The following is a 25,984-nucleotide window of genomic DNA, read 5'->3' as shown; positions in this document are numbered from 1 at the left end:
TGATTAGAGGGGAATCACCCACCTGGTGTCCCAGGTCTAAATCAGTCCCTGATTAGAGGGGAATCACCCACCTGGTGTCCCAGGTCTAAATCAGTCCCTGATTAGAGGGGAATCACCCACCTGGTGTCCCAGGTCTAAATCAGTCCCTGATTAGAGGGGAATCACCCACCTGGTGTCCCAGGTCTAAATCAGGCCCTGATTAGAGGGGAATCACCCACCTGGTGTCCCAGGTCTAAATCAGTCCCTGATTAGAGGGGAATCACCCACCTGGTGTCCCAGGTCTAAATCAGTCCATGATTAGAGGAGAATCAACCACCTGGTGTCCCAGGTCTAAATCAGTCCCTGATTAGAGGGGAACAATAAAAACAATGGCTTGGAGGTCCAGAGTTGAGGTTTGAAGGGTCTAGACAGTGTCCATAGTTGAGGTTTGAAGGGTCTAGACAGTGTCCGGGGTTGAGGTTTGAAGGGTCTAGACAGTATCCAGAGTTGAGGTTTGAAGGGTCACTCTAGACAGTGTCCAGGGTTGAGGTTTGAAGGGTCTAGGCAGTATCCAGAGTTGAGGTTTGAAGGGTCTAGACAGTGTCCAGAGTTGCGGTTTGAAGGGTCTAGACAGTGTCCAGAGTTGAGGTTTGAAGGGTCTAGACAGTATCCAGAGTTGAGGTTTGAAGGGTCTAGACAGTGTCCAGAGTTGAGGTTTGAAGGGTCTAGACAGTGTCCAGGGTTGAGGTTTGAAGGGTCTAGACAGTGTCCAGAGTTCAGTTAAGGATGTGTTTTAAGATGAGAGACTTCCAGTTTATCTTCAACATTCAACATCTCAAGGCTTCGTCACGCTCAGTTGTTGTCATGGTGTATCTGAGCTTCTTAGACATGTAGTCATTCGCTCTGTCTCTCTCTCTCTGCCCTTCTAGAGAACATCCAGACCATAATGATGCTGGAGGAATCTGTTCAACATGTTGTCATGACAGCCATTCAAGAGGTAGGCCTTTGTAAACATTTTAAATGACTTTGTGCTTGACTCTAGATGCATTTCCTGCATCCTTATATGACACGTACTACACTGTGATGTAACTGATGACATCACACTGTGTAGGGTCTCCATGTGTTGTAACTGATGACATCACACTGTGTAGGGTCTCCATGTGTTGTAACTGATGACATCACACTGTGTAGGGTCTCCATGTGTTGTAACTGATGACATCACACTGTGTAGGGTCTCCATGTGTTGTAACTGATGACATCACACTGTGTAGGGTCTCCATGTGTTGTAACTGATGACATCGCACTGTGTAGGGTCTCCATGTGTTGTAACTGATGACATCGCACTGTGTAGGGTCTCCATGTGTTGTAACTGATGACATCGCACTGTGTAGGGTCTCCATGTGTTGTAACTGATGACATCGCACTGTGTAGGGTCTCCATGAGTTGTAACTGATGACATCACACTGTGTAGGGTCTCCATGTGTTGTAACTGATGACATCACACTGTGTAGGGAGGTTCTCCATGTGTTGTAACTGATGACATCACACTGTGTAGGGTCTCCATGTGTTGTAACTGATGACATCACACTGTGTAGGGTCTCCATGTGTTGTAACTGATGACATCACACTGTGTAGGGTCTCCATGTGTTGTAACTGATGACATCACACTGTGTAGGGTCTCCATGTGTTGTAACTGATGACATCACACTGTGTAGGGTCTCCATGTGTTGTAACTGATGACATCACACTGTGTAGGGTCTCCATGTGTTGTAACTGATGACATCACACTGTGTATTATCTCCATGTTTTGTAGCTGATGAGCAAAGAGTGCCCAGTTATTGGAGGAAATGAATCGTACGCTGACATCGATAGACAGGTAAGATGATACGATGTTCCAGAGAATGTTTATATCTTAAGAACTACCCATCCCGGATCCGGGAGAATTGTCATCAACTACACTAATTAGCATAGCTCAACGGTCAAAAAATATTACTAGAAAATATTCATATATTCATAAGTATAGTGAAACCCAGCTTAGCCTTTTGTTAATCACCCTGTCATCTCAGATTTTTAAATTATGCTTTACAGCCAAAGCAAGACAAGCGTTTGTGTAAGTTTATCGATAGCCTAGCATAGCATTATGTCCAGCTAGCAGCAGGAAGCTTGGTCACGAAAATCAGAAAAGCAATCAAATTAACCATTTACCTTTTGATCTTCGGGTGTTTTCACTGACGAGACTCTCAGTTAGACAGCAAATGTTCCTTTTGTTCCATAAAGAGTATTTTTATACCCAAAATACCTCTGTTTGTGGCATGACCTCGAGCGGTTCACACCAGACACCCCAAGAATATTGCTGAACTGAAACAGTTTTGTAAAGAGGAACGGTCCAAAATTCCTCCTGACCGTTGTGCAGGTCTGATCCACAACTACAGAAAACGTTTGGTTGAGGTTATTGCTGCCAAAGGAGGGTCAACCTGTTATTAAATCCAAGGGTTCACATACTTTTCCCACCCTGCACTGTGAAGGTTTACACTGTGTTCAATAAAGACATGAAAACGTATAATTGTTTGTGTCTTATTAGTTTAAACAGACTGTGTTTGTCTGTTGTTGTGACCTAGATGAAGATCAGATCAAATTTTAGGACCAATTTATGGAGAAATCCAGGTATTTCCAAAGGGTTCTTACCACTGTATATTAGAGTAAGCAGTTGAAGTTTACATGCACTTAGGTTGTAGTCAATTAAACTCATTTTTCAATCACTCCAAAATTTCTTGTTATACAAATGATAGTTTTGGCAAGTCAGTTAGGACATCTACTTTGTGCATGACAATATATATTTTTTTTGTATATGTTTTATATGTTTATATATATATATATATATATATTTTATATATTTTTTATATTTATATTTTATATGTTTATATATATATATATTTTTTCATATGTTTATATATATATATTTTTTTTTTATATGTTTATATATATATATTTTTTTATGTTTATATATGTTTTTTTTATATGTTTATATATATATATATTGTATATGTTTATATATATATTTATATTTTTTATATGTTTATATATATATATTTTTTTATATGTTTATATATATATATTTATATTTTTTATATGTTTATATATATATATTTTTTATATGTTTATATATATATATATATATATTATATGTTTATATATATATTTATATTTTTTATATGTTTATATATATACATATTTTTTTTATATTCATATTTTTTATATGTTTATATATATATATATATATTTTTATATGTTTATATATATATTTTTTATATGTTTTATATGTTTTTTAATTCTGACGTATCGGTTTTTATTTCCAGCTGAAGAAGACCGTGGAGGATCTGAACGACGCTCTAGTCACCAAGGAGGAGATCGCACAGAGATGTCACGAGCTGGACATGCAGGTTGGCCTCAAGTTATGGTTTAATTGCTTTACGTGAACAGGTGCTCCTGTACTCTGACTGCATTATTGTGACGGCTACAGGTCTAGGTCATAGTTCACCACGGGCTGCAAGTTTCGACGCAATATTGTTCTGAACGTTCGTTTTAAGGACTGATGGAAAACCTTTTTGTCATCATTTTAATGTCGCCAGATTGACTTTAGATGCAGTATAACGCTAGCTAGCTAGCTAGCTAAGATTGAGGGGATACCTCCAGATTTTAGCCGGCTAAAGTTAGCATTGCTAGCTATTTTTGACAAACTTCGCTAGCTAATGACAACATTGCCATCAGTCTAAAGTAGGAATTTGACGACATGCTAAATATTTGCTTACTTTAGCATCGTCATCCTATTTCCAGGTCGCTGTAGTGTAATTTAGACTAAACAATCGCTAGCCTCCATCTTTTCCATTCACCCGTTCTATTCTCCTGTCTGAAATGAACCTCCATTATTCTGTGCCTTGCTTTGAAGGTCTGCATTCGCTAATACCTTTGCTAGTAAGTTAATGTGGCTGGAGAAGAGTTCTTTAAGAGCTTACACTTTAGGATGTCTCTCTGGGGGCCAGAAGAAAACACAACACATGTTTGTTGTTAAACTGGTTTTTCACAGTGCAGTAGGTCTCTGTGTTTTAGGGTTAGGTGTTTCTCAGTGCAGTAGGTCTCTGTGTTTTAGGGTTAGGTGTTTCACAGTGCAGTAGGTCTCTGTGTTTTAGGGTTAGGTGTTTCTCAGTGCAGTAGGTCTCTGTGTTTTAAGGTTAGGTGTTTCACAGTGCAGTAGGTCTCTGTGTTTTAGGGTTAGGTGTTTCACTGTGCAGTAGGTCTCTGTGTTTTAGGGTTAGGTGTTTCACAGTGCAGTAGGTCTCTGTGTTTTAGGGTTAGGTGTTTCACAGTGCAGTAGGTCTCTGTGTTTTAGGGTTAGGTGTTTCTCAGTGCAGTAGGTCTCTGTGTTTTAAGGTTAGGTGTTTCACTGTGCAGTAGGTCTCTGTGTTTTAGGGTTAGGTGTTTCACAGTGCAGTAGGTCTCTGTGTTTTAGGGTTAGGTGTTTCACAGTGCAGTAGGTCTCTGTGTTTTAGGGTTAGGTGTTTCACTGTGCAGTAGGTCTCTGTGTTTTAGGGTTAGGTGTTTCACTGTGCAGTAGGTCTCTGTGTTTTAGGGTTAGGTGTTTCACAGTGCAGTAGGTCTCTGTGTTTTAGGGTTAGGTGTTTCACAGTGCAGTAGGTCTCTGTGTTTTAGGGTTAGGTGTTTCACTGTGCAGTAGGTCTCTGTGTTTTAGGGTTAGGTGTTTCACAGTACAGTAGGTCTCTGTGTTTTAGGGTTAGGTGTTTCACAGTGCAGTAGGTCTCTGTGTTTTAGGGTTAGGTGTTTCACAGTGCAGTAGGTCTCTGTGTTTTAGGGTTAGGTGTTTCACTGTGCAGTAGGTCTCTGTGTTTTAGGGTTAGGTGTTTCACTGTGCAGTAGGTCTCTGTGTTTTAGGGTTAGGTGTTTCACAGTGCAGTAGGTCTCTGTGTTTTAGGGTTAGGTGTTTCACTGTGCAGTAGGTCTCTGTGTTTTAGGGTTAGGTGTTTCACTGTGCAGTAGGTCTCTGTGTTTTAGGGTTAGGTGTTTCACAGTGCAGTAGGTCTCTGTGTTTTAGGGTTAGGTGTTTCACAGTGCAGTAGGTCTCTGTGTTTTAGGGTTAGGTGTTTCACAGTGCAGTAGGTCTCTGTGTTTTAGGGTTAGGTGTTTCACTGTGCAGTAGGTCTCTGTGTTTTAGGGTTAGGTGTTTCACAGTGCAGTAGGTCTCTGTGTTTTAGGGTTAGGTGTTTCACTGTGCAGTAGGTCTCTGTGTTTTAGGGTTAGGTGTTTCACAGTGCAGTAGGTCTCTGTGTTTTAGGGTTAGGTGTTTCACAGTGCAGTAGGTCTCTGTGTTTTAGGGTTAGGTGTTTCACTGTGCAGTAGGTCTCTGTGTTTTAGGGTTAGGTGTTTCACAGTGCAGTAGGTCTCTGTGTTTTAGGGTTAGGTGTTTCACTGTGCAGTAGGTCTCTGTGTTTTAGGGTTAGGTGTTTCACTGTGCAGTAGGTCTCTGTGTTTTAGGGTTAGGTGTTTCACAGTGCAGTAGGTCTCTGTGTTTTAGGCTTAGGTGTTTCACAGTGCAGTAGGTCTCTGTGTTTTAGGCTTAGGTGTTTCTCAGTGCAGTAGGTCTCTGTGTTTTAGGGTTAGGTGTTTCTCAGTGCAGTAGGTCTCTGTGTTTTAGGGTTAGGTGTTTCACAGTGCAGTAGGTCTCTCTGTTTTAGGGTTAGGTGTTTCACAGTGCAGTAGGTCTCTGTGTTTTAGGCTTAGGTGTTTCTCAGTGCAGTAGGTCTCTGTGTTTTAGGGTTAGGTGTTTCTCAGTGCAGTAGGTCTCTGTGTTTTAGGGTTAGGTGTTTCACAGTGCAGTAGGTCTCTCTGTTTTAGGGTTAGGTGTTTCACTGTGCAGTAGGTCTCTGTGTTTCAGGCTTAGGTGTTTCACAGTGCAGTAGGTCTCTGTGTTTTAGGGTTAGGTGTTTCACAGTGCAGTAGGTCTCTGTGTTTTAGGGTTAGGTGTTTCACAGTGCAGTAGGTCTCTGTGTTTTAGGGTTAGGTGTTTCACAGTGCAGTAGGTCTCTGTGTTTTAGGTTTAGGTGTTTCACTGTGCAGTAGGTCTCTGTGTTTCAGGCTTAGGTGTTTCACAGTGCAGTAGGTCTCTGTGTTTTAGGCTTAGGTGTTTCACTGTGCAGTAGGTCTCTGTGTTTTAGGGTTAGGTGTTTCACAGTGCAGTAGGTCTCTGTGTTTTAGGGTTAGGTATTTCACTGTGCAGTAGGTCTCTGTGTTTTAGGGTTAGGTGTTTCACTGTGCAGTAGGTCTCTGTGTTTTAGGGTTAGGTGTTTCTCAGTGCAGTAGGTCTCTGTGTTTTAGGGTTAGGTGTTTCACTGTGCAGTAGGTCTCTGTGTTTTAGGGTTAGGTGTTTCACAGTGCAGTAGGTCTCTGTGTTTTAGGGTTAGGTGTTTCTCAGTGCAGTAGGTCTCTGTGTTTTAGGGTTAGGTGTTTCACTGTGCAGTAGGTCTCTGTGTTTTAGGGTTAGGTGTTTCACAGTGCAGTAGGTCTCTGTGTTTTAAGGTTAGGTGTTTCTCAGTGCAGTAGGTCTCTGTGTTTTAGGGTTAGGTGTTTCACAGTGCAGTAGGTCTCTGTGTTTTAGGGTTAGGTATTTCACAGTGCAGTAGGTCTCTGTGTTTTAGGGTTAGGTGTTTCACTGTGCAGTAGGTCTCTGTGTTTTAGGGTTAGGTGTTTCACAGTGCAGTAGGTCTCTGTGTTTTAGGGTTAGGTGTTTCACAGTGCAGTAGGTCTCTGTGTTTTAGGGTTAGGTGTTTCACAGTGCAGTAGGTCTCTGTGTTTTAGGGTTAGGTGTTTCTCAGTGCAGTAGGTCTGTGTTTTAGGCTTAGGTGTTTCACAGTGCAGTAGGTCTCTGTGTTTTAGGGTTAGGTATTTCACAGTGCAGTAGGTCTCTCTGTTTTAGGGTTAGGTGTTTCACAGTGCAGTAGGTCTCTGTGTTTTAGGGTTAGGTGTTTCACAGTGCAGTAGGTCTCTGTGTTTTAGGGTTAGGTATTTCACAGTGCAGTAGGTCTCTGTGTTTTAGGGTTAGGTGTTTCACAGTGCAGTAGGTCTCTGTGTTTTAGGGTTAGGTGTTTCACAGTGCAGTAGGTCTCTGTGTTTTAGGCTTAGGTGTTTCACTGTGCAGTAGGTCTCTGTGTTTTAGGGTTAGGTGTTTCTCAGTGCGGTAGGTCTGTGTTTTAGGCTTAGGTGTTTCTCAGTGCAGTAGGTCTCTGTGTTTTAGGCTTAGGTGTTTCACTGTGCAGTAGGTCTGTGTTTTAGGGTTAGGTGTTTCACAGTGCAGTAGGTCTCTGTGTTTTAGGGTTAGGTGTTTCACTGTGCAGTAGGTCTCTGTGTTTTAGGGTTAGGTATTTCTCAGTGCAGTAGATCTCCATGTTTTAGGCTTAGGTGTTTCACAGTGCAGTAGGTCTCTGTGTTTTAGGGTTAGGTGTTTCTCAGTGCGGTAGGTCTGTGTTTTAGGCTTAGGTGTTTCTCAGTGCAGTAGGTCTCTGTGTTTTAGGCTTAGGTGTTTCACTGTGCAGTAGGTCTGTGTTTTAGGGTTAGGTGTTTCACAGTGCAGTAGGTCTCTGTGTTTTAGGGTTAGGTGTTTCACTGTGCAGTAGGTCTCTGTGTTTTAGGGTTAGGTATTTCTCAGTGCAGTAGATCTCCATGTTTTAGGCTTAGGTGTTTCACAGTGCAGTAGGTCTCTATGTTTTAGTGTTAGGTGTTTCAGTAGGTCTCTGTTTTCATGCTAGGTTGCTTCATCAGCTGGTATGCTACATTTCACTTGAGCTTCCTGTTTTTGATGAAGTCCTACACTGTAGTTATAACCACCATGACTGTTTCTGAAACACAACACAAATGCTTTACTTAGCACCTAGCTATCTGAAGATGAATATACTGACTATGACTGGTCCACCTAGCTATCTGGAGATGAATGTACTGACTATGACTGGTCCACCTAGCTATCTGGAGATGAATGTACTGACTATGACTGGTCCACCTAGCTATCTGGAGATGAATGTACTGACTATGACTGGTCCACCTAGCTATCTGGAGATGAATGTACTGACTATGACTGGTCCACCTAGCTATCTGGAGATGAATATACTGACTATGACTGGTCCACCTAGCTATCTGAAGATGAATATACTGACTATGACTGGTCCACCTAGCTATCTGGAGATGAATGTACTGACTATGACTGGTCCACCTAGCTATCTGAAGATGAATGTACTGACTATGACTGGTCCACATAGCTATCAGGAGATGAATGTACTGACTATGATTGGTCCACCTAGCTATCTGGAGATGAATGTACTGACTATGACTGGTCCACCTAGCTATCTGAAGATGAATGTACTGACTATGACTGGTCCACCTAGCTATCTGAAGATGAATGTACTGACTATGACTGGTCCACATAGCTATCAGGAGATGAATGTACTGACTATGACTGGTCCACCTAGCTATCTGGAGATGAATGTACTGACTATGACTGGTCCACCTAGCTATCTGAAGATGAATGTACTGACTATGACTGGTCCACCTAGCTATCTGGAGATGAATGTACTGACTATGACTGTTCCACCTAGCTATCTGGAGATGAATGTACTGACTATGACTGGTCCACCTAGCTATCTGGAGATGAATGTACTGACTATGACTGGTCCACCTAGCTATCTGAAGATGAATGTACTGACTATGAATGGTCCACATAGCTATCTGGAGATGAATGTACTGACTATGACTGTGATATGTGGTTTTCCCACCTAGCTATCTGAAGATGAATGTACTGACTATGACTGGTCCACATAGCTATCAGGAGATGAATGTACTGACTATGACTGGTCCACCTAGCTATCTGAAGATGAATGTACTGACTATGACTGTTCCACCTAGCTATCTGGAGATGAATGTACTGACTATGACTGGTCCACCTAGCTATCTGAAGATGAATGTACTGACTATGACTGGTCTACCTAGCTATCTGGAGAGTAATGTACTGACTATGACTGGTCCACCTAGCTATCTGGAGATGAATGTCCTGACTATGACTGGTCCACCTAGCTATCTGGAGATGAATGTTCTGACTATAACTGGTCCACCTAGCTATCTGGAGACCTAGCTAAGATGAATCCTGACTATGACTGGTCCACCTAGCTATCTGGAGATGAATGTCCTGACTATGACTGGTCCACCTAGCTATCTGGAGAGTAATGTACTGACTATGACTGGTCCACCTAGCTATCTGGAGATGAATGTTCTGACTATAACTGGTCCACCTAGCTATCTGGAGAGTAATGTCCTGACTATGACTGGTCCACCTAGCTATCTGGAGATGAATGTACTGACTATGACTGGTCCACCTAGCTATCTGAAGATGAATGTCCTGACTATGACTGGTCCACCTAGCTATCTGAAGATGAATGCGCTGACTGTAAGTCACTCTGGATAACAGCGTCTGCAAACGAACTGAAATATAAAACATTTGTGAAGTGAGTTTGTTCCTGCCATCACGCTGTTGAGAATGCCACATAAAAGCACGTTGCCCAGTTTACACTGTACTGTAAGAGTTTTGAAGGTTTGCGGTTTGTTTTGTGTGATTGCTTTTTTTCCCCAGATTTTTTAAATCAATTCGTGTGATCATGAAATGTGTTCATGAAAGAAAAAAAGTTTTATGTTTTACGAAACGTATACATGTTATGGTGTTCTTCTAAAAACTGAACTAAATAGTAGATGGTTTGTTCAATGATATGAGCCTCTCTGAAATGTTTAAAGTTGACTGTATTGACGTGTTCCCCCCCCCACCAGGTGGCAGCGCTACAGGAGGAGAGGGGTAGTCTCCTGGCTGAGAACCAGATCCTCATGGAGCGTCTCAACCAGTCTGACTCCATAGAAGACCTGAACAGCCCTGTAGGACGTAGACACCTGCAGCTGCAGACACAGCTAGAACATCTCCAGGAGGAGACATTCAGGTAACACTCTTAAGGTGGAGGGGTGGGGAGGGATGACCGGCAAACTGGTAGTGGCCTAGCTGGTTCTCTTCCCCACCTTAAGAGCACAATGAACGACAATGAACGTGTTGTGGATATGCGGTGGTGTAGGGATGTTATATGATGTAATGTTTTATCTTTAGCTCATTCATGTTGGTAATGTGTAAGCCGAGGAACACAAAACCTTCTCCACTACTGTCCCGTCTGTGGATAGGGGGGGTGCTCCCTTTGCTGCTTCCTGAAGTCCACGATGATCTCTTTTTGTTTTGCTGACATTGAGTGAGCGGTTATTTTCCTAACACCGCACTCCGGGGGCTCTCACATCGTCCCTGTAGGCCGTCTCGTCATTGTTGGTGATCAGGCCTACCACTGCTGTGTCATCCGCAAACTTGATGATTGAGTTGAAGGCGTGCTTGGCCACGCAGTCGTGGGTGAACAGGGAGTACAGGAGGGGGCTGAGAACACACCCTTGTGGGGCCCCAGTGTTGAGGATCAGCGGGGTGGAGATGTTGTTTCCTACCTTAACCACCTGGGGGCGGCCCATCAGGAAGTCCAGGTCCCAGTTGCAGAGGGCGGGGTCGAGACCCATGGTCTGTAGTCAATGAACAGCATTCTTACATACTGTAGGTATTCCTCTTGTCCAGATGGGATAGGGCAGTGTGCAGTGTGATGGCGATTGCATCGTCTGTGGACCTATTGGGGCGGTAAGCAAATTGGAGTGGGTCTAGGGTGTCAGGCAGGGTGGAGGTGATATGGTCCCTGACTAGTCTCTCAAAGCACTTCAGGATGACAGAAGTGAGTGCTACGGGGCGGCAGTCATTTAGTTCAGTTACCTTTGCTTTCTTGGGAATAGGAACAATGGTGGCCCTCTTGAAGCATGTGGGAACAGCAGACTGGGATAAGGATTGATTGAATATGTCCGTAAACACACCAGCCAGCTGGTCTGCACATACTCTGAGGATGCAGCTGGGGATGCCGTCTGGGCCAGCAGCCTTGCGAGGGTTAACACGTATAAATGTTTTACTCACGTTAGCCACGGAGAAGGAGAGCCCACAGTCTTAGGTCGCGGGCCGTGTCGGTGGCACTGTATTGTCCTCAAAGCAAAGAAGTTGTTTAGTTTGTCCGGGAGCAAGACGTCTATGTCCACGACGGGGCTGGTTTTCCCTTTGTAGTCCGTGATTGTCTGGAGACCCTGACACATACGTCTCCTGTCTGAGCCGTTGAATTGCGACTCTACTTTGTCTCTATTCTGACGCTTTGCTTGTTTGATTATCTTACTGAGGGATTAACTACACTGTGTGTATTCGGCCATATTTCCAGTCGCCTTGCCATGATTAAATGTGGTAGTTTGCACTTTCAGTTTTGCTCGAATGCCGCCATGAATCCATTCTGGTTAGGGAAGGTTTTAATAGTCACAACAACATCTCCTATACACTTCCTTATAAACTTGCTCACCGAGTCAGCGTATACGTCAATGTTATTGTCTGAGGCTACCGGAACATATCCCAGTCCACGTGATCAACGCAATCTCGAAGCGTGGAATCCGATTGGTCAAACCAGCGTTGGATAGACCTAAGCACGGGCGCTTCCTGTTTTAGATTCTGCCTATAGGAGGGGAGCAACAAGATGGAGTCATGGTCATGATGCCTTGATGACAGTTTTGCACACTCTTGACATTCTCTCAACCAGCTTCTTGAGGTAGTCACCTGGAATGCATTTCCATTAATTGGTGTGCTTTGTTTTAAAGTTAATATGTGGAATTTATTTTCTTAATGCGTTTGAGCCAATCAGTTGTGTTGTGACAAGCTAGGGGTGGTATACAGAAGATAGCCCTATTTGTTAAAATGCAAAGTCCATATTATGGCAAGAACAGCTCAATTAAGCAAAGAGAAATGCCTCGGGGCCAGGGGTCTAGTTCACCCTCACCCATGGGACCTCTGCCTGGGGGCCAGGGGTCTAGGTCACCCTCGCCCATGGGACCGCTCTGCCTGGGGGCCAGGGGTCTAGGTCACCCTCGCCCATGGGACCGCTCTGCCTGGGGGCCAGGGGTCTAGGTCACCCTCGCCCATGGGACCGCTCTGCCTGGGGGCCAGGGGTCTAGGTCACTCTCACTCAACTGATTCAAGTGATCAAAGTTTGATGGTGATGAGTTGGGTTATTTGAATTAACTGTGTTGTGAAAGGGGCAAAAACCAAAACGTGCACTCCTTTGGTCCCCAGGACCAGTTTTGGGAAACGCTGGACTATGGGTTTCGGTGCTCATCCATTGTAGACCACTCTCCTTCTATGGCGGTAGACCCCTCCTTCTATGGCGGTAGACCCTCTCCTTCTGGGGCGGTAGACCCCTCTCCTTCTGGGGCGGTAGACCCCTCTCTGTCTGGGGCGGTAGACCCCTCTCCTTCTGGGGCGGTAGACCCCTCTCCTTCTGGGGCGGTAGACCCCTCTCCTTCTGGGGGCGGTAGACCCCTCTCCTTCTGGTGCGGGAGACCCCTCTCCTTCTGGGGCGGTAGACCCCTCTCCTTCTGGGGCGGTAGACCCCTCTCCTTCTGGGGCGGTAGACCCCTCTCCTTCTGGGGCGGTAGACCCCTCTCCTTCTGGGGCGGGAGACCTGGTAGACCCCTCTCCTTCTGGGGCGGGAGACCCTCTCCTTCTGGGGCGGTAGACCCCTCTCCTTCTAGGGCGGTAGACCCCTCTCCTTATGGGGCGGGAGACCCCTCTCCTTCTGGTGCGGTAGACCTGGTAGACAGACCCCTCTCCTTCTGGGGCGGTAGACCCCTCTCCTTCTGGTGCGGGAGACCCCTCTCCTTCTGGTGCGGGAGACCCCTCTCCTTCTGGTGCGGTAGACCCCTCTCCTTCTGGGGCGGTAGACCCCTCTCCTTCTGGGGCGGGAGACCTGGTAGGGGCGGTATACCCCTCTCCTTCTGGGGCGGTAGACCCCTCTCCTTCTGGGGCGGGAGACCCCTCTCCTTCTGGTGCGGTAGACCTGGTAGACCCCTCTCCTTCTGGGGCGGTAGACCCTCTCCTTCTGGGGCGGGAGACCCTCTCCTTCTGGTGCGGTAGACCTGGTAGACCCCTCTCCTTCTGGGGCGGTAGACCCCTCTCCTTCTGGGGCGGGAGACCCCTCTCCTTCTGGTGCGGTAGACCTGGTAGACCCCTCTCCTTCTGGGGTGGTAGACCCCTCTCCTTCTGGGGCGGGAGACCCCTCTCCTTCTGGGGCGGTAGACCCCTCTCCTTCTGGGGCTGGAGACCCCTCTCCTTCTGGTGCGGTAGACCTGGTAGACCCCTCTCCTTCTGGGGCGGCAGACCCCTCTCCTTCTGGGGCGGTAGACCCTCTCCTTCTGGGGCGGGAGACCCCTCTCCTTCTGGTGCGGTAGACCTGGTAGACCCCTCTCCTTCTGGGGCGGGAGACCCCTCTCCTTCTGGTGCGGTAGACCTGGTAGACTCCTCTCCTTCTGGGGCGGTAGACCGCGTAGACCCCTCTCCTTTTGGGGTGGTAGACCGGGTAGATCCCTCTTCTTTTGGGGCGGGTACCCTCTCCTTCTGGGGCTGTAGACCGGGTAGACAGCTCTCCTTCGGGGGCGTTTTCTAAGGCGCTTGGTACCCCCCTCACCTGGAGCCGCACCAACTGGGCACAACATCCTCTAACGACTTTCAGAATTTCATTTTGCATGAAAACCTCATCACCTCCAATCTCATGTTGAAGCTTTTGAGGTACTGTGAGTTTGTGTATCCACATCTGTCGTCACTGTGTGTGTAGTGTCAGTTTGGACTGAGGTGTATGTTTCTCTCTCTGGGGACTGAGGTGTATGTTTCTCTCTCTGGGGACTGAGGTGTATGTTTCTCTCTCTGGGGACTGAGGTGTATGTTTCTCTCTCTGGGGACTGAGGTGTATATTTCTCTCTCTGGGGACTGAGGTGTATGTTTCTCTCTCTGGGGACTGAGGTGTATGTTTCTCTCTCTGGGGACTGAGGTGTATGTTTCTCTCTCTGGGGACTGAGGTGTATGTTTCTCTCTCTGGGGACTGAGGTGTATGTTTCTCTCTCTGGGGACTGAGGTGTATGTTTCTCTCTCTGGGGACTGAGGTGTATGTTTCTCTCTCTGGGGTGTCTGCAGAATGGAGGCAGCGAAGGATGACTATCGTATCCACTGTAGGGAGTTGGAGAAGGAGCTGACAGAGCTGAGAGGACAGAATGAAGAGCTCACGTCCCTGGCTGACGAGGCCCAGACACTGAAGGACGAAATGGATGTACTCCGGTAGGAACGACACCCTAACCCCTATACCCTAACCCCTATACTCTATCCCCTACACCCTAACCCTTACACCCTAACCCCTATACCCTACACCCCGACCCGTACACCCCAACCCTTACACCCTAACCCCTATACACTATACTCTAACCCCTATACCCTAACCCCTATACCCTATACTCTAACCCCTATACCCTAACCCTTACACCCTAACGCCTATACTCTAACCCCTACACCCTAACCCCTACACCCTAACCCCTATACTCTAACCCTCCTACACCTTTACCCCGCTATACCCTAACCCCTATACCCTAACCCCTACACCCTAACCCCTATACTCTAACCCTCCTACACCTTTACCCCGCTATACCCTAACCCCTATACCCTAACCCCTATACCCTACACCCCAACCCATACACCCTAACCCCTATACACTAACACCTACACCCTATACTCTAACCCCTAACCCCTATACCCTAACCCCTATACCCTATACTCTAACCCCTATACCCTATACTCTAACTCCTATACCCTACACCCTAACCCCTATACCCTATACTCTAACCCCTATACCCTACACCCTAACCCCTTTACTCTAACCCTCCTACACCTTTACCCCACTATACCCTAACCCTCCTACACCCTAACCCCTACACCCTAACCCCCCTATACCCTAACCCCTATACCCTAACCCCTACACCCTAACCCTTAAACCCTAACCACCCTAACCCCCCTAAACCCCACCCCTTACACCCTAACCCCCTACATCCTAACCCCCTACACCCTAACCCTCCTACACCATAACTCCTATACCCTACACCCTAACCCCCTACACCCTAACCCTCCTACACCCTAACCCTCCTACACCCCAACCCTCCTACACCCCAACCCTCCTACACCCTAACCCTCCTACACCCTACCCTCCTACACCCTAATCCCTACACCCTAACCCCCTAAACCCTAACCCCCTACACCCTAACCCTTCTACACCCTAAACCTCCTATACCCCAACCCAAATACACCCCAACCCTCCTACACCCCAACCCTCCTACACCCCAACCCTCCTACACCCTAACCCCCTATACCCCAACCCTCCTACACCCTAACCCCTACACCCTAACCCCCTACACCCTACCCCCCTACACCCTAACCCCCTCTACACCCTAACCCCCTACACCCTAACCCCCTACACCCTAACCCCCTACACCCTAACCCTCCTACACCCTAACCCTTCTACACCCTGACCCTCCTACACCCTAACCCCCTACACCCTAACCCTCCTACACCCTAACCCCCTCTACACCCTAACCCCCCCTACACCCTAACCCCCTCTACACCCTAACCCCCTACACCCTAACCCCCCCCCTAACCCCCTACACCCTAACCCCCTACACCCTAACCCCCTACACCCTAACCCCCTACACCCTAACCCCCTCCTAACCCCACCCTCCTAACCCTTCTACACCCTGACCCTCCTACACCCTAACCCCCTACACCCTAACCCCCCTACACCCTAACCCCCCCTACACCCTAACCCCCCTACACCCTAACCCCCCTACACCCTAACCCCCCCTACACCATAACCCCTACACCCTAACCCCTACACCCTAACCCCTATACCCTAACCCTCCTACACCCTAACCCCTTACACCCTAACCCCCTACATCCTAGCCCCCTACACTCTAACCCTCCTACACCATAACTCCTACACCCTAATCCCCCTACACCATAACCCCCGTACACCATAACCCCTACACCCTAACCCCTACACCCTAACCCCTACACCCTAACCCCTACACCCTAACCCCTATACCCTAACCCCTCTACACCCTAACCCCCTCTACACCCTAACCCCTACACCCTAACCCCCTACACCCTAACCCCCTACACCCTAACCCCTACACCCTAACCCCCCTACACCCTAACCCTCCTACACCCTAACCCTCCTACACCCTGACCCTCCTACACCCTAACCCCCTACACTGGCAGCGCTACAACATTTTGTATAGACACACACCCTTAGCTCGTGTTTGTGTCACACAGACACTCGTCAGACAAGGTGTCCAAGCTGGAGGTCATGGTGGAGTCGTATAAGAAGAAGCTGGAGGACCTGGGAGATCTGAGGAGACAGGTCAAACTGTTGGAGGAGAAGAACACTCTGTACATGCAGAACACTGTCAGTCTGGAGGAAGAAGTACGCAAAGCCAACACCACGAGAGGACAGCTGGAGTCCTACAAGAGACAGGTATGGATAGAGACTTAACACCACTACACACACAGAGAGACAGGTATGGATAGAGACCGAACACCACTACACACACACAGAGAGACAGGTATGGATAGAGACCGAACACCACTACAAACACACAGAGAGACAGGTATGGATAGAGACCGAACACCACTACACACACACAGAGAGACAGGTATGGATAGAGACCGAACACCACTACACACCACTACAAACACACAGAGAGACAGGTATGGATAGAGACTGAACACCACTACAAACACACAGAGAGATGGGTATGGATAGAGACCGAACACCACTACAAACACACAGAGAGACTGGTATGGATAGAGACCGAACACCACTACACACACACAGAGAGACAGGTATGGATAGAGACCGAACACCACTACAAACACACAGAGAGACAGGTATGGATAGAGACCGAACACCACTACAAACACACAGAGAGACAGGTATGGATAGAGACCGAACACCACTACAAACACACAGAGAGACAGGTATGGATAGAGACCGAACACCACTACACACACACAGAGAGACTGGTATGGATAGAGAGCGAATACCACTACACACACAGAGAGACAGGTGTGGATAGAGACTGAACACCACTACACACAACTACAAACACACAGAGAGACAGGTATGGATAGAGACCGAACACCACTACACACACACAGAGAGACAGGTATGGATAGAGACCGAACACCACTACACACACACAGAGAGACAGGTATGGATAGAGACCGAACACCACTACAAACACACAGAGAGACAGGTATGGATAGAGACCGAACACCACTACACACACACAGAGAGACTGGTATGGATAGAGAGCGAATACCACTACACACACAGAGAGACAGGTGTGGATAGAGACTGAACACCACTACACACAACTACAAACACACAGAGAGACAGGTATGGATAGAGACCGAACACCACTACACACACACAGAGAGACGGGTATGGATAGAGACTGAACACCACTACAAACACACAGAGAGACAGGTATGGATAGAGACCGAACACCACTACACACACACAGAGAGACAGGTATGGATAGAGACTGAACACCACTACACACAACTACAAACACACAGAGAGACAGGTATGGATAGAGACTGAACACCACTACAAACACACAGAGAGACAGGTATGGATAGAGACTGAACACCACTACAAACACACAGAGAGACAGGTATGGATAGAGACCGAACACCACTACACACAACTACAAACACACAGAGAGACAGGTATGGATAGAGACCGAACACCACTACACACCACTACAAACACACAGAGAGACAGGTATGGATAGAGACTGAACACCACTACAAACACACAGAGAGACAGGTATGGATAGAGACTGAACACCACTACAAACACACAGAGAGACAGGTATGGATAGAGACTGAACACCACTACACACACACAGAGAGACAGGTATGGATAGAGACTGAACACCACTACACACACACACACACAGAGAGGCAGGTTAACATACTGTCCTCGTTGTCCCCAGGTGGTAGAGCTGCAGAACAAGCTGTCTGAGGAGTCCAAAAAGACAGACAAGATGGAGTTTGAATACAAGAGACTCAAGGAGAAGGTGGACTCTCTCCAGAAAGAAAAGGATGTAGGTGGTACAATGGTTCATTTGGCTTTACAGTCCTGTACAGAACTACAGGTTGACTTTACAGTCCTGTACAGAACTACAGGTTGACTTTACAGTCCTGTACAGAACTACAGGTTGGCTTTACAGTCCTGTACAGAACTACAGGTTGGCTTTACAGTACTGTACAGAACTACAGGTTGGCTTTACAGTACTGTACAGAACTACAGGTTGGCTTTACAGTCCTGTACAGAACTACAGGTTGGCTTTACAGTACTGTACAGAACTACAGGTTGGCTTTACAGTACTGTACAGAACTACAGGTTGGCTTTACAGTACTGTACAGAACTACAGGTTGGCTTTACAGTACTGTACAGAACTACAGGTTGACTTTACAGTACTGTACAGAACTACAGGTAAACATTGACTTTACAGTCCTGTACAGAACTACAGGTTGACTTTACAGTACTGTACAGAACTACAGGTTGACTTTACAGTACTGTACAGAACTACAGGTTGACTTTACAGTCCTTAAATGTCTGTACAGAACTACAGGTTGACTTTACAGTCCTGTACAGAACTACAGGTTGACTTTACAGTACTGTACAGAACTACAGGTTGACTTTACAGTCCTGTACAGAACTACAGGTTGACTTTACAGTACTGTACAGAACTACAGGTTGACTTTACAGTACTGTACAGAACTACAGGTTGACTTTACAGTCCTTAAATATCTGTACAGAACTACAGGTTGACTTTACAGTCCTGTACAGAACTACAGGTTGACTTTACAGTCCTGTACAGAACTACAGGTTGGCTTTACAGTACTGTACAGAACTACAGGTTGGCTTTACAGTACTGTACAGAACTACAGGTTGGCTTTACAGTCCTGTACAGAACTACAGGTTGACTTTACAGTCCTGTACAGAACTACAGGTTGACTTTACAGTCCTGTACAGAACTACAGGTTGACTTTACAGTCCTGTACAGAACTACAGGTTGACTTTACAGTCCTGTACAGAACTACAGGTTGACTTTACAGTACTGTACAGAACTACAGGTTGACTTTACAGTCCTGTACAGAACTACAGGTTGACTTTACAGTACTGTACAGAACTACAGGTTGACTTTACAGTCCTGTACAGAACTACAGGTTGACTTTACAGTACTGTACAGAACTACAGGTAAACATTGACTTTACAGTACTGTACAGAACTACAGGTTGACTTTACAGTACTGTACAGAACTACAGATTGACTTTACAGTACTGTACAGAACTACAGGTAAACATTGACTTTACAGTACTGTACAGAACTACAGGTTGACTTTACAGTACTGTACAGAACTACAGGTAAACATTGACTTTACAGTACTGTACAGAACTACAGGTTGACTTTACAGTACTGTACAGAACTACAGGTTGACTTTACAGTACTGTACAGAACTACAGATTGACTTTACAGTACTGTACAGAACTACAGGTTGACTTTACAGTACTGTACAGAACTACAGGTTGACATTGACTTTACAGTACTGTACAGAACTACAGGTTGACATTGACTTTACAGTACTGTACAGAACTACAGGTTAACATTGACTTTACAGTACTGTACAGAACTACAGGTCAACATCGACTTTACAGTACTGTACAGAACTACAGGTAAACATTGACTTTACAGTACTGTACAGAACTACAGGTAAACATTGACTTTACAGTACTGTACAGAACTACAGGTAAACATTGACTTTACAGTACTGTACAGAACTACAGGTTGACTTTACAGTCCTGTACAGAACTACAGGTTGACTTTACAGTCCTGTACAGAACTACAGGTTGACTTTACAGTACTGTACAGAACTACAGGTCGACTTTCACTTTACAGTCCTGTACAGAACTACAGGTCGACTTTCACTTTACAGTCCTGTACAGAACTACAGGTAAACATTGACTTTACAGTACTGTACAGAACTACAGGTAAACATTGACTTTACAGTACTGTACAGAACTACAGGTAAACATTGACTTTACAGTACTGTACAGAACTACAGGTAAACATTGACTTTACAGTACTGTACAGACCTACAGGTTGACTTTACAGTCCTGTACAGCACTACAGGTAAACATTGACTTTACAGTACTGTACAGAACTACAGGTAAACATTGACTTTACAGTACTGTACAGCACTACAGGTAAACATTGACTTTACAGTACTGTACAGAACTACAGGTAAACATTGACTTTACAGTACTGTACAGACCTACAGGTTGACTTTACAGTCCTGTACAGAACTACAGGTTGACTTTACAGTACTGTACAGACCTACAGGTTGACTTTACAGTCCTGTACAGAACTACAGGTCGACTTTCACTTTACAGTCCTGTACAGAACTACAGGTTGACTTTCACTTTACAGTCCTGTACAGAACTACAGGTTGACTTTCACTTTACAGTCCTGTACAGAACTACAGGTTGACTTTCACTTTACAGTACTGTACAGAACTACAGGTTGACTTTCACTTTACAGTCCTGTACAGAACTACAGGTTGACTTTCACTTTACAATACTGTACAGAACTACAGGTTGACTTTCACTTTACAGTACTGTACAGAACTACAGGTTGACTTTACAGTCCTGTACAGAACTACAGGTTGACTTTACAGTACTGTACAGAACTACAGGTTGACTTTACAGTCCTGTACAGAACTACAGGTTGACTTTACAGTCCTGTACAGAACTACAGGTAAACATTGACTTTACAGTACTGTACAGAACTACAGATTGACTTTACAGTACTGTACAGAACTACAGGTTGACTTTACAGTACTGTACAGAACTACAGATTGACTTTACAGTACTGTACAGAACTACAGGTAAACATTGACTTTACAGTACTGTACAGAACTACAGGTTGACTTTACAGTACTGTACAGAACTACAGGTTGACTTTACAGTACTGTACAGAACTACAGGTAAACATTGACTTTACAGTACTGTACAGAACTACAGGTTGACTTTACAGTACTATACAGAACTACAGGTTGACTTTACAGTACTGTACAGAACTACAGGTAAACATTGACTTTACAGTACTGTACAGAACTACAGGTTGACATTGACTTTACAGTACTGTACAGAACTACAGGTTGACATTGACTTTACAGTACTGTACAGAACTACAGGTTAACATTGACTTTACAGTACTGTACAGAACTACAGGTCAACATCGACTTTACAGTACTGTACAGAACTACAGGTAAACATTGACTTTACAGTACTGTACAGAACTACAGGTAAACATTGACTTTACAGTACTGTACAGAACTACAGGTAAACATTGACTTTACAGTACTGTACAGACCTACAGGTTGACTTTACAGTCCTGTACAGAACTACAGGTTGACTTTACAGTCCTGTACAGAACTACAGGTTGACTTTACAGTACTGTACAGAACTACAGGTCGACTTTCACTTTACAGTCCTGTACAGAACTACAGGTCGACTTTCACTTTACAGTCCTGTACAGAACTACAGGTAAACATTGACTTTACAGTACTGTACAGAACTACAGGTAAACATTGACTTTACAGTACTGTACAGAACTACAGGTAAACATTGACTTTACAGTACTGTACAGAACTACAGGTAAACATTGACTTTACAGTACTGTACAGACCTACAGGTTGACTTTACAGTCCTGTACAGAACTACAGGTAAACATTGACTTTACAGTACTGTACAGAACTACAGGTAAACATTGACTTTACAGTACTGTACAGCACTACAGGTAAACATTGACTTTACAGTACTGTACAGAACTACAGGTAAACATTGACTTTACAGTACTGTACAGAACTACAGGGTGACTTTCACTTTACAGTACTGTACAGAACTACAGGTTGACTTTACAGTACTGTACAGACCTACAGGTTGACTTTACAGTCCTGTACAGAACTACAGGTTGACTTTCACTTTACAATACTGTACAGAACTACAGGTTGACTTTCACTTTACAGTACTGTACAGAACTACAGGTTGACTTTCACTTTACAGTCCTGTACAGAACTACAGGTTGACTTTCACTTTACAGTACTGTACAGAACTACAGGTTGACTTTCACTTTACAGTACTGTACAGAACTACAGGTTGACTTTCACTTTACAGTCCTGTACAGAACTACAGGTTGACTTTCACTTTACAGTACTGTACAGAACTACAGGTTGACTTTCACTTTACAGTACTGTACTACTATAGTTTACAGGACAACATTGACTTTACATTAAGGTTATTTCAGTACTAGTATAGTGTACAGAACTACAGGTCAACATTGACTTTACAGTACTGTACAGGACAACATTGAATTTACAGTACTGTACTTCAGTACTACTATACTATGAAGTTTACAGAACTATAGCACAGTCAACCAGTCATCAGTAATAATGACAGAATGCGGCCGTGGTCTGTAACAGGAAGAGGCCGTGGTCTGTACCGGGAAGAGGCCGTGGTCTGTAACGGGTGGTCTGTAACGGGAAGAGGCCGTGGTCTGTAACAGGAAGAGGCCGTGGTCTGTAACGGGAAGAGGCCGTGGTCTGTAACGGGTGGTCTGTAACGGGAAGAGGCCGTGGTCTGTAACGGGAAGAGGCCGTGGTCTGTAACGGGAAGAGGCCGTGGTCTGTACCGGGAAGAGGCCGTGGTCTGTACCGGGAAGAGGCCGGGTCTGTAACGGGAAGAGGCCGTGGTCTGTAACGGGAAGAGGCCGTGGTCTGTAACGGGAAGAGGCCGTGGTCTGTAACGGGAAGAGGAGGCCGTGGTCTGTAACGGGAAGAGGCCGTGGTCTGTAACGGGAAGAGGCCGTGGTCTGTAACGGGAAGAGGCCATGGTCTGTAACGGGAAGAGGCCGTGGTCTGTAACGGGAAGAGGCCGTGGTCTGTACCGGGAAGAGGCCGTGGTCTGTACCGGGAAGAGGCCGTGGTCTGTAACGGGAAGAGGCCGTGGTCTGTAACGGGAAGAGGCCGTGGTCTGTAATGGGAAGAGGCCGTGGTCTGTACCGGGAAGAGGCCGTGGTCTGTACCGGGAAGAGGCCGTGGTCTGTACCGGGAAGAGGCCGTGGTCTGTACCGGGAAGAGGCCGGGGTCTGTACCGGGAAGAGGCCGGGTCTGTACCGGGAAGAGGCCGGGGTCTGTACCGGGAAGAGGCCGGGTCTGTACCGGGAAGAGGCCGTGGTCTGTAACGGGAAGAGGCCGGGTCTGTACCGGGAAGAGGCCGTGGTCTGTAACGGGAAGAGGCCGTGGTCTGTACCGGGAAGAGGCCGTGGTCTGTACCGGGAAGAGGCCGTGGTCTGTAACGGGAAGAGGCCGTGGTGTGTAACGGGTGGTGTGTAACGGGAAGAGGCCGTGGTCTGTAACGGGAAGAGGCCGTGGTCTGTAACGGGAAGAGGCCGTGGTCTGTAACGGGACGAGGCCGTGGTCTGTAACGGGAAGAGGCCGTGGTGTGTAACGGGAAGAGGCCGTGGTGTGTAACGGGAAGAGGCCGTGGTCTGTAACGGGAAGAGGCCGTGGTCTGTAACGGGAAGAGGCCGTGGTCTGTAACGGGAAGAGGCCGTGGTCTGTAACGGGAAGAGGCCGTGGTGTGTAACGGGAAGAGGCCGTGGTGTGTAACGGGAAGAGGCCGTGGTGTGTAACGGGAAGAGGCCGTGGTCTGTACCGGGAAGAGGCCGTGGTCTGTACCGGGAAGAGGCCGTGGTGTGTAACGGGAAGAGGCAGTGGTCTGTACCGGGAAGAGGCCGTGGTCTGTACCGGGAAGAGGCCGTGGTCTGTACCGGGAAGAGGCCGTGGTCTGTACCGGGAAGAGGCCGTGGTCTGTACCGGGAAGAGGCCGTGGTCTGTACCGGGAAGAGGCCGTGGTCTGTACCGGGAAGAGGCCGTGGTCTGTAACGGGAAGAGGCCGTGGTCTGTAACGGGAAGAGGCCGTGGTCTGTAACGGGAAGAGGCCGTGGTCTGTAACGGGTGGTGTGTAACGGGAAGAGGCCGGGTGTGTAACGGGTGGTGTGTAACGGGAAGAGGCCGTGGTCTGTAACGGGTGGTGTGTAACGGGAAGAGGCCGTGGTCTGTAACGGGAAGAGGCCGTGGTCTGTAACGGGACGAGGCCGTGGTGTGTAACGGGAAGAGGCCGTGGTGTGTAACGGGAAGAGGCAGTGGTCTGTAACGGGAAGAGGCCGTGGTCTGTAACGGGACGAGGCCGTGGTGTGTAACGGGAAGAGGCCGTGGTGTGTAACGGGAAGATGCCGTGGTCTGTAACGGGACGAGGCCGTGGTCTGTAACGGGAAGAGGCCGTGGTCTGTAACGGGAAGAGGCCGTGGTCTGTAACGGGAAGAGGCCGTGGTCTGTAACGGGAAGAGGCCGTGGTGTGTAACGGGAAGAGGCCGTGGTCTGTAACGGGAAGAGTCCGTGGTCTGTACCGGGAAGAGGCCGTGATGTGTACCGGGAAGAGGCCGTGGTCTGTACCGGGAAGAGGCCGTGGTCTGTACCGGGAAGAGGCCGTGGTCTGTACCGGGAAGAGGCCGTGGTCTGTAACGGGAAGAGGCCGTGGTGTGTAACGGGTGGTGTGTAACGGGAAGAGGCCGTGGTCTGTAACGGGAAGAGGCCGTGGTCTGTAACGGGAAGAGGCCGTGGTCTGTAACGGGAAGAGGCCGTGGTCTGTAACGGGTGGTGTGTAACGGGAAGAGGCCGTGGTCTGTAACGGGAAGAGGCCGTGGTCTGTAACGGGAAGAGGCCGTGGTCTGTAACGGGAAGAGGCCGTGGTCTGTAACGGGAAGAGGCCGTGGTCTGTAACGGGAAGAGGCCGTGGTCTGTAACGGGAAGAGGCCGTGGTCTGTAACGGGAAGAGGCCGTGGTCTGTAACGGGAAGAGGCCGTGGTCTGTACCGGGAAGAGGCCGTGGTCTGTAACGGGAAGAGGCCGTGGTCTGTAACGGGAAGAGGCCGTGGTCTGTAACGGGAAGAGGCCGTGGTCTGTAACGGGAAGAGGCCGTGGTCTGTAACGGGAAGAGGCCGTGGTCTGTAACGGGAAGAGGCCGTGGTGTGTAACGGGAAGAGGCCGTGGTGTGTAACGGGAAGAGGCCGTGGTGTGTAACGGGAAGAGGCCGTGGTGTGTAACGGGAAGAGGCCGTGGTGTGTAACGGGAAGAGGCCGTGGTCTGTACCGGGAAGAGGCCGTGGTCTGTAACGGGAAGAGGCCGTGGTCTGTAACGGGAAGAGGCCGTGGTCTGTACCGGGAAGAGGCCGTGGTCTGTACCGGGAAGAGGCAGTGGTCTGTACCGGGAAGAGGCCGTGGTGTGTACCGGGAAGAGGCAGTGGTGTGTAACGGGAAGAGGCCGTGGTGTGTAACGGGAAGAGGCCGTGGTGTGTAACGGGAAGAGGCCGTGGTCTGTAACGGGACGAGGCCGTGGTGTGTAACGGGAAGAGGCCGTGGTGTGTAACGGGAAGATGCCGTGGTCTGTAACGGGACGAGGCCGTGGTCTGTAACGGGAAGAGGCCGTGGTCTGTAACGGGACGAGGCCGTGGTCTGTAACGGGACGAGGCCGTGGTGTGTAACGGGAAGAGGCCGTGGTCTGTAACGGGAAGAGGCCGTGGTCTGTACCGGGAAGAGGCCGTGATGTGTACCGGGAAGAGGCCGTGGTCTGTACCGGGAAGAGGCCGTGGTCTGTACCGGGAAGAGGCCGTGGTCTGTACCGGGAAGAGGCCGTGGTCTGTAACGGGAAGAGGCCGTGGTGTGTAACGGGTGGTGTGTAACGGGAAGAGGCCGTGGTCTGTAACGGGAAGAGGCCGTGGTCTGTAACGGGAAGAGGCC

At 47.5% G+C, this 25,984-nt stretch overlaps 1 protein-coding gene across 5 annotated transcripts in view; it reads left to right on the top strand.

Moving 5' to 3' along the window:
- Positions 1 to 25,984, top strand: part of hook3 (hook microtubule-tethering protein 3) — a 77,141-nt gene that overhangs the window by 24,174 nt on the left and 26,983 nt on the right. For all 5 annotated transcript variants that reach the window (XR_008061470.1, XR_008061469.1, XR_008061468.1 and 2 more), the window contains 7 exons: positions 909 to 976; positions 1,793 to 1,855; positions 3,336 to 3,419; positions 9,853 to 10,016; positions 14,147 to 14,287; positions 16,325 to 16,526; positions 18,055 to 18,165. Coding sequence is in view for 2 of the 5 variants with exons in the window: in XM_052458628.1 (XP_052314588.1) it covers positions 909 to 976; positions 1,793 to 1,855; positions 3,336 to 3,419; positions 9,853 to 10,016; positions 14,147 to 14,287; positions 16,325 to 16,526; positions 18,055 to 18,165 (833 nt within the window). In the remaining 3 variants the exon portion in view is untranslated. The remainder of the gene's footprint in view (positions 1 to 908; positions 977 to 1,792; positions 1,856 to 3,335; positions 3,420 to 9,852; positions 10,017 to 14,146; positions 14,288 to 16,324; positions 16,527 to 18,054; positions 18,166 to 25,984) is intronic.

This window comes from Oncorhynchus keta, chromosome 12 (genome assembly GCF_023373465.1).
Source record: "Oncorhynchus keta strain PuntledgeMale-10-30-2019 chromosome 12, Oket_V2, whole genome shotgun sequence".
Classification (NCBI taxonomy): domain Eukaryota; kingdom Metazoa; phylum Chordata; class Actinopteri; order Salmoniformes; family Salmonidae; genus Oncorhynchus; species Oncorhynchus keta.
The sequence above is the reverse complement of the archived record's forward strand: the minus strand, read 5'-3'. Positions and strand labels throughout refer to the sequence as shown.